At 39.4% G+C, this 9,701-nt stretch overlaps 1 protein-coding gene across 1 annotated transcript in view; it reads right to left on the bottom strand.

Moving 5' to 3' along the window:
* Nucleotides 1–794: 794 nt before the first annotated feature.
* LOC119836039 overlaps nt 795–9,701 on the bottom strand; it is a 47,280-nt gene continuing 38,373 nt past the window's right edge. Inside the window, exons 5-15 of the mRNA XM_038361250.1 lie at nt 9,468–9,572; nt 8,830–8,995; nt 7,801–7,911; nt 6,683–6,784; nt 6,319–6,471; nt 4,734–4,881; nt 4,041–4,186; nt 3,381–3,485; nt 2,936–3,025; nt 2,211–2,321; nt 795–1,667 (exon numbers count right to left, since the gene is read on the bottom strand). Coding sequence (XP_038217178.1) covers nt 1,294–1,667; nt 2,211–2,321; nt 2,936–3,025; nt 3,381–3,485; nt 4,041–4,186; nt 4,734–4,881; nt 6,319–6,471; nt 6,683–6,784; nt 7,801–7,911; nt 8,830–8,995; nt 9,468–9,572 — 1,611 coding nt within the window. The 3' untranslated portion in view covers nt 795–1,293. The remainder of the gene's footprint in view (nt 1,668–2,210; nt 2,322–2,935; nt 3,026–3,380; nt 3,486–4,040; nt 4,187–4,733; nt 4,882–6,318; nt 6,472–6,682; nt 6,785–7,800; nt 7,912–8,829; nt 8,996–9,467; nt 9,573–9,701) is intronic.

Here is a 9,701-nt window from a genome sequence, read left to right as displayed (position 1 = left end):
ATTTATTGCTTTTTACTTTCGATGGGGTGACACCACCAACTTCCGCACCGGGTGCCACCTAAGGTAGCTACGCCACTGTAATTACTTAAATCATTAACCACTTCATTTGTAATTAAGTGTTAATAAGGTTAACAAACAGCCCTTTTCAGCCCGTATCCTCAAGCTTCCACACACCAGACTGATATCTCTAAATATAAATACACCGAATACATGACTTATAATATATCTTACATACAATTTTATTTGGTGTTCATTTTACTTGAATTCCATTCAATATTAACGAAAAAATACAATAATATATCTCGTTCATAACAAAAATATAACAATTTGGCACATTCGCAAGGAAAGAGGAAAAGAAAGAAAATTGGGAAATCTAACACGCAGAGATGCTCGTGTGTATTAGCTATGTTTGGACGATCAATTATTATTGAATAAAAAGGGTTCTTCTGTGAATATTTGATATTACTATTGTAGATATTGTAGATAAATATCAACTCCAAACTTCTTCAGTAAGGGCTGACACATTATTAATAAAATAATGTGTCAACCCTACATATTTTTTATATAACAGCGGGCAATTGAGCTGGTGGTAAGCGACCACCACCTCACATGGATATTCGCAGAGGCAGTGCCTACGAATGCGGTGCCCGCTTCGTACCGCTCGCTATAATATCACGTCGAAAATATTACTCATCAGTGATCGTGTATTCAGTGATCGGGTATTTAAAAATAGATATATATATATGATTATATTCAATAGATATATCGAAGTACATATGCATTAATGATTGTTTCAAAGAATTTATTATTTATATAGAAAGTTCAGGTTTACGTTTATTCAATAATAAATGTTCGACGTGACATACTAAACCCATACACATAATATGGGCCACGTCAAATGTCTCTTAATACCTAATACACATGAGTCCTAGAAGGATCTAGATAGCTTACAAGAGATAGATGGAGACACTACTAAGCCTAAGTACAGACATTGATTCAATTTGCTAAATCCACGATATTTCGTATCACATAGACATAATGACTAGCACATTTATATGATATATGTAATGTGAACCTAATTATATTTCTTAAATTCACACTGCGTATATTTATCACTACAGTTATAAGTAAAAATCGTTAGATTATTTTGATACAAACAGTCTTTATTACAATAGTAGGTAGCGTTGTTTTCGGAACTCATCGGCAATCCATTCAGCCAAGCGAAAGGAAACACAACTACCCATTATTATAGCCCACCATAGAATTGACTACGTCGGTTAACATAAAACACTTTCATACTAACACAGAAGCTAGTAGAAATAGGAAAGGGGTCACTACAAAGAGGGTTGATTCTAGAAAGGGGGTTCCAGAATGTAACGCTCTGACCGCGTGCCTCGCGGGCGACAGCGACGCGGCGAGGTTGCGCTTCGGGAACACCGCGACGGCGCCGCCGCTGGAGGACACCGCCACGCACCACACCTCGTCCGAGTCGGGGGTGATGAGGATGGCCCGCCAGCAGTGTTGGGACAGGTCGGGGGTCAGGATGGCGGGCTGGGACCTACCGCTGGTGACCCACAGCACGCGGAGGTTCCGCCCGCAGACCCCGCAGGTGAGACGCCAGCCATTTTGAGCTGGCTCTGTGCTTATAGTTTTGGCTGTTGCTCCGCCTAGAAGTGTGTTATTGTTGGACAATAACATGATAATGTTCTGAGTTTTGCCTCTTTTTTTGGTTTGTTGTCGTGTGAATAAATGTGTGTCTATATTTTTAATAACACACAGAATATTATGAGATTAGACATGCTTCGTGTACTGCTTTTACTAATGTCAAATATTATTCGTAATATCAATAAAGAGTTACAATTTGTCTTATCAATAAGAAGGTGGAAAGATTTTCTTACATAAATAAAAAGTAAGAGAATCTAGCGAACAAAGAACATTTATATGTACCTAGTTACAAAACCATATCAATTTTCACAAATAACAAAAAAGATATTTTCTCTTACAGTGATGTTTCCGCATTGTTACTGTTTATGTAAAACGTATGTGTATAAATATATATTTGTTTTTTATACGATAAACGGACAACTGAGTTAGTGGTGCGTCTGATCGTAAGCGATCACCAACGCCGATTAATTATTATAGAATATTCGCCGAGGTAGTGCCTCTGCGAATGCGCTAACAAATATAATGAACAGCAAGCGAGCACGTACCGGTGACGGAGAGCGTGACGCGCTTGAGCTCGCGCAGGCGCGTGCGCTCGGCGGCGCGCGCGCCCACGCAGCGGTACTCGCCGCCCTCCTCCCACATCGCCTCCGATATACCTGCGCACGGAGCAAGCACACGTTCGTATACTTTTATTATTATTACTAACTTTTGTCCGCTGCTTCGCACGCGTTAAATCCGGAGTAGATGTTATTATACATATAAACCTTCCTCTTGAATCAATCTATCTATAAAAAAACCGTCATAATCCGCTGCGTATCTTGGTATGTTTATATAGGTATATGTTAATTTATAATATGTTATGTTTCTCTAATCGCAACAATATCTAAAATCTTAAAATCAGTGCTGTGTGAGCATTACTGGAGCACGGGTAGAGCTGATAGGTTTCCTTTTTTCAGGGACGCTCTACCGTGCAATAATACTTTTTTTTGTTATTTTATATAGATCTCTTATCGATATCGTTATCTTTTTCTTGTTCTGTTTGCTTATCAGCATATTTTTAATTATGTCCTTGAAATAAATATATTTTCTTTCTTTCGTTCTTCTTTTTTCTTTATAGCCCATTGCATACTTTTTGGCATATATTATCTTTGCATGCATTATAGAATTTTAAGAGGGGTAAGCTGTACAAAACATATTCAGACGCTGTGAAAGAAGCCAATCGCAATGTCATATAAGCAATTTGTAATACGCATTAGCTATATTATCTCACCCAGTACGCCATGCGCGTGATGGCTTCCGGCGGGCGCCCAGGTGTCGCTGGCGTTGCCGACCACGCGCCGCCACCAGCAGCCCACGCTGCCTGCACCCATGTTATGAAACATGGACATATCAGAAGGAACGTTCCTCATCGCATATACAATTTGTGAAAACTGATCAGATCGTCATGCTGGATTATCAAATAATCTAAGTAGTTCATAATAGAAATATAATAGTACCGACATGAATATTTAGGTACATCTTTTTTGTGGTGATTTTTATTAAGTGTGCGTGTAATAAGTATTCCCGCACATTTTAACACGTTTTGTAACTAAAATTGTATTTGTCGATTATCAGTTGTGTTTTAATAATTTGTTGATTGAGTAATTGCCATCATCAAATCATTTAAACAATCATATAACAAAATAACATTATCTGATTTTCTACTTAGTACCTACCCTTTGGACAGTGTAACTGAACATTTCCTCCGAGCGGCACTTCTACCTTCTGATGGACGGGCTCCTCGTTGGATTCCGTCGAAGATTGCGCTGATTCGTCGGGGGCTAGGAGATAATTTATATTATGACAAAGAGCTTTCTAGCAAGTGTTGCAAAAATAAAAAAAGTAACACGTGTTTCATGTGTGTCATGCGATTATAATAAATTATTTTATCTTTCTAAACCGTTTATCTATCCATCTATCAAAATTAAATAAACTTAAAGTGCTTCTATTTTAACTAACACCATTTAGTTTAAGTGGTCAAAGAATTGATATTTTTTAACGATTAAAAATGTCCTGCTCTAGTAATATTATTATAAATTGTGTACGTCGGCCAGCGACCGCATCCTTGGTACAGAGGTTAACGAGTGAGAATCGAGGGGCCGTGGGTTCGATACCATCGCAATTTTTGGGACGTACAAAAAATGTCTTGGCCTGGCAAGACACCGAAGGCTAATCACCCACTGGTCCAATCGAACAGTGAAACAGATGTATATCATCTGCCCCATACCCCACTAGGGGACACGGGACTACTCTTTTTACGACGGCCAGCGTAGCGTCGCCGATCCGACCGCAAGCAAAGCATTGCCTGGGCTCGCAAGTTGACGCGGCACACTCACACAGCACGTTGAGGTAGTAGCCGATGGAGGAGTACTCCGTGTTGAGCCAGCTGGCGCGGCACTGGTACCAGCCCGCGTGCGCCGGCCGCAGCGCCGCCCAGCGCAGCGTCGCCGACCCGTCCGCGCTCTCCATGGGCGCGGGCGAGCTGCGCACAACACACCTCGCTCACGTTACAGAATCAACCCTAACGTGGGTTGATGGTTTGCAATGTGACACACGTCACTTTAACACGGTGGAACTAATCCCATAAGCCAATCGACCACATTAAAGATGTTCAAGTGGATTCTGTTCTAAAAGATATTGTAACACGCTTTCTATCACAATGCAACTTACAAATAAAACGAATCGAATGGTTTAGCTCATTTCCTCCAGAATAAAGTTAAAACCATAGTTTATATTGCAGTACTTTCTTGCATTGTGTTTATTGCCATTGAGTGTTTTTGTTCTTGATGCATATTAACGATTAATTTTATTATTTGCAGGATACTTACGAAATAGGTATACAGCAATGTTCACAAATGATATCTCATGAGTATTTCATGTGAATAGACTTGAATTAAAGATATCTTAATTGATATCTAAGTTATGTTAACTTATTAATTTACGTGCGCCAAAGCTCTCATATAGCTTCGTGTAACTTTCACCCCATAAGATACACGTGACGTACAAGCACAAGGTCCAGGTACACTTACCTATGGGGCGCAGGAACGTCCGTGTCCCGGGTCCAAGCGGGGCGTGCGGGCGGGTTGGAGTCCACGTCGCAGCGCAGCGCGGCCGCGCGCCCCGCCCACAGCGACACGCCGAACCCGGGCCAGCGCGAGATCACGAACGACGGTGGATCTGTTGTTGTTTTTTATGTTACAGCGAGCAACCGAGCTGGTGGTTCGCCTGATGGTAAGCGATCACCACCGCCCGTAAAACAGTCGCAGAGTAGTGCCTCTGCGAATGCGCTACCCGCTTTTAAGCGGAAAGGGGTAAGGAATGGATTTACGACTGGAAACATGGAAATGGACTGAGAAGGGTAAGGAAAAGGAAACGGGCCTCCGGCTCTCCCATTCTCCGTACGAACCACAGTATTATGCTATTATTTCTCGCCGGTTTTATTTGGGGGTGTGATACTTTCCCGGTGCGAGCTGGCCCAATTTGTGTCGAAGCGAGCTCGACACCCCCTGTGACGGACGCACAACGTGTACGCTCCTATATGCTCATCTCTCCTCGATCCAGTTAATTTATTTTATACATTCATTTTCCTCGAGACTTACAATATTAGAGTATTTCTTTCGTATCTGGGTTTTTTGCTACTGCACTTTAAAAGCATCTCTAACTACTTTACTTACTTTTAGGTAAAACGATACTACTTCTAAAGATTTCTAAAATACTTTTTTGTTATTGTTTTGACCAGTTTAAAAGCTGTCTGCCATGTGTTGAATTAAAATTAGATAGACAGTGGTAAACAAAAATATATGCGATAACTGAGACTCGTTAACGATTAATCAGTTGGAATTAGGTCACGCTCTCATATGGGGAATTTAGCAAGTGAGGTGTTAAATTAGAAGTAAAGTACACATAGCATTACGAATTCTTTGAAACCGTGCATTGAAATAAACGCAACTAATGGTTAACTTTGTCACATGAACGTCATGAATAAACCACAATTGGATATTTCAAACCATTAAGCTTTATAACTATGCGTTATGTCATTTAGTGACATTCCTATTTCCCTGCGACAAATACAAAATAGTTTGACATCTATATCAGTTCTCATTTAAATCAATACCATGTCCCGCTAATGGAGTGTTATTTAAAATTTTAACCTAGTATGCTTGTTATAATATTTGGCACAAAATTTGAGAACTTTATCCCGAAAATTTTCTTTTCTAGGTCATTAAGTATCTGCATAAGAAATGTTATTCTAATTGGATCAGTATTTTATACGTAAGGGAACTCCAAAAGCCACTTCCATCGAAAAATTTTGCAAAGTAAATTTACTGGCAGGGTCGCCGTGCCTTGAAAACTATAATAGAAAAAAATCATTTCCAAACGAATAAGTACATTTTCCTTGAAGCAAAAATGTTCTAAAAGGCCTCAGCAATGCTCAGTCACATTGACGTTTCCTTTACGACCTGTCATTATATGATCAATTCGATTGTTAATAGAATCAAAATGAAAACAACTTTATTACACATTAACTTCCTAATATTTCTGCAATATAAAGTTCATTAGTCATTACGAATCGAACATTGCTTACGAATAGGTACATATTGACAAAACACTCACAAGTGACGTGTATCTCGAGCTTGGCGGTCATCACGTCGAAGTGGTTGGTGGAGTTGTCGGCGGGCGGCTTGCGCTGCTTCGCCTCGCACTGCAGCGTGGCGTTGTGCAGTTCGCGCGCCGCCGTCACCACCACGCGCGACCACGACATGCCCTCTGGTGGGGAAATGCTTGTATCATCATCAACGTCAACATCGCCATCCAACACCATTTTTATCGTTAGCAGCAATAACATCGACAACAGTAACATCATCATCACCATTATCATCATCGTCATCATCATCTTTCACTATAATAAAATTGGTCAGGATGAGGATTTATTATCAATTATGATTCACTACTTTCAGACGTTATAACATAACCTTACCAACTGAATAGTTAGTATGATGAATCCGTAGATAAGGCCTATGGTCCAGCGCGGGTTCCAACGCGAGCAGCCGCCATGACAGGTCTGGTGGAGGTACACCACCTTACAAGAAAAATTTTTTAAAACGCCAGATAATTAAAGAAAAAAAAAAACAAAACGTCAGATAATTACAGCTACTATAGTGTTTCGGTCCCTATATCGATCCCTGGGAGACGCCAAACAATTTTCATGTTTCTTCATCTAGTTACACTGATTCATCATCATCATCCATAGCCCATATGTTCCCACTGCTGGGACACAGGCCTCTTATGAGGGTTCAGGTCATAATCCACCACGCTGGCCAAGTGCGGGTTGGCAGATATCACATGTCGTCGAACTTTTGATTTTTGGACATGCCGGTTTCCTCAATATATTTTCCTACACGGTTTTTAGGCATTGGTTATATTATCCACATGTGCAGATAAATTGAAAAATCTATTTATTTTCTGCACGCTTGCCCGGTCTCGAACCCCGACTTATCGAGTTTGAGGTGCGAGATTCTCACCTCTGAGCCACCACTGCTAACTTAGTTTACTAATAATTTATATATCTAATATATAAAATTCTCGTGTCACAGTTTTCGTTGCCATACTCCTTCGAAACGGCTTGACCGATTTTGATGAAATTTTTTGTGCTTACTCGGTATCTATGAGAATCGGCCAACATCTATTTTTCATACCCCTAAATGATAAGAGTAAGGCAGAACAGCGTTTGCCGGGTGCAGCTAGTATATGTATAATATACACTGATTACCTAACCTTTCTTTAACAGATTCTATGTAATATTCGCAGCATGCATTATTGTAAATTAAGTTTCTTAGTCAAATAACTAACTTTTTTTACTTTGAATTTCCGAAACACAATTAGATTAAGATTATTTTATCAGAAGCTCAATACAAATTAACGTAATACAATCTCAAAATATTTGACAAGTAACAGTAATGAGTTCTCATAGTTCAGTATCGTAGTAGTTAATTTTCTTTAATTATAATTTAATATACTACAATTTTTGTGTCAATAATTGACGATATACTCGTATAATATGATTAAAAACTAAATAAATTCTCATGAAAAGCATACCTTCAGCCACACATCGAACCTCCAGCACGGTTTTATCTCGCACCGGCACCCAAGTGTTGCCAGCGTCCAGCCTCCTGCCGTCCACCGCAAGGTATACCGATCGGACGGGCTCTACAGTATAATAAACAATAATCATACTTCAGTATTACTTATTAATATTTGAATAGATTACAACTGAACAAACTTAAGCTAGTATGATAATAATTGACAAATAATTGAAAAGTAACGCAATTATTTATCACGAGTAAATATAAATGTTAATTTGACTTTTCACTGTGTAATTGGAGTAGACTTTGTCCGATAATTACTTTTCCTTTGTGTATTTAGGACATCCACACACTGGTCATGCGCGCGGATGGCGGAGGTCGCATGTCTTTAATTTTTTTGTTATTGGACATTGGCCCTTGTTCTATAAATTTGAATTTACGCTCGTGATCTTGACAGAAAAGAGCTGAATCTTCTCGACGGACAAGTACACTGCGTGTGATCATTTTCACTTATTCGTTGTTGTTGTTGTGTGTTTGTGTTCTATTTTTTATTATTTTGCGTTTCAAACAAAAATTACGTTTATTTTAAACAAAAAATTGAACAGTCTTCGTGTCAAATGTAGACCAAATTTAACTGCGACCATACCGTGAGGTCGCATTTATTTCGCTGTGGTCGGATCTAAGCATCATTAAAATCGACAATCAACCAGTCGAAAGTAGTTATAATACAAAAAAAAAAATACAGTCACTTTGATAGCCGACAACAAAAGACAGATCTTTGCTGTGTGTGGAGGTACTTATTTATAACTTTTCAATATAACTATTCATAAAGGAGTTTTATTAATAATATGTGGAAAAAGTAGAGTATAGTTAATTAGGCGGCCTTATCACTTAGTAGTGATCTTTTCCAGGCAGCCGGGGCAAAAGGTAACTAGCACAATAATATTAAAAAGGTAGATAGGAAAGAGCAAAAATTAAAAGGTTTAATTGAGAAGACCTTCTGTGTAATGGCTTGAAAAAATATCATTGAAAGGTATCGCACCATATATGAGCAAACGCGTGGGCAGGCCGGCGACGGCGCGGCCGGTGCGGTCGCGCCCGCCGCAGCGCCACTTGGCGGCGTGGTTGCGGCTCGCGCGCGGGATCAGCACCGCCTCGCCGTCTCGGTACGGCTCGCCACCGTCGGGGGACAGCGGGAGGCTTATTTGCTGCGGAAATTACTGTTTTAGTTGTATGTCCACTATATTTTACGAAACCAACTTTATCACAATCGTGTTGTTATTGGTATATGTTATTATTGTGTTGTTACAAAAGAAATAAGAATGCTGTAATATAATTAGCTGTAAGGAATCATTGTGTGTAAAAATAATATAAAATATTTAACTACAATGTCGTATATTTATGAAAATTTCAAATTAAATTGCAATGCAGGATGTACATTTACTCAGTAACTTATACCAGAATCATGTTCATTTCTTCAAATACCTGTATTTGAAACAGAATAACAAACGCTCGTTTTCAGCGACTTACGAAGTAACAGACTAGGTAAATGTCTCCAATCACTTTAGTGCCTTCAAATTAAAAGTTAGGAAACAATAAGAAACCTAGAAAAATAATAATATTCACGGGACCATGTACATGTGAACTAATGTAATAAATAAGGAATGAACTTTTTCTCACCTCATTGTCTTTATACCAGCGGATGTTAGTAGCATTAACGAGGTCGCAAGTGATGCGAGCGCGCGCGTGCGCCTCCACCAGGAGTTCTTTCTCCAATTTCTGTGGCTAAAAATTTAGAATAAATCAAATAAATCAGTCTAGTTAATATTTTTGTGTACAATTGAACTGTTATTTTACGGTTCACGCAGCATCATGCCCGAACTGCCAGGACTCCGTTTAGGATGCATCAAGAGT

This window comes from Zerene cesonia, chromosome 22 (genome assembly GCF_012273895.1).
Source record: "Zerene cesonia ecotype Mississippi chromosome 22, Zerene_cesonia_1.1, whole genome shotgun sequence".
In the NCBI taxonomy this organism is placed as follows: domain Eukaryota; kingdom Metazoa; phylum Arthropoda; class Insecta; order Lepidoptera; family Pieridae; genus Zerene; species Zerene cesonia.
This window is presented reverse-complemented; position numbering and strand designations above follow the sequence as displayed.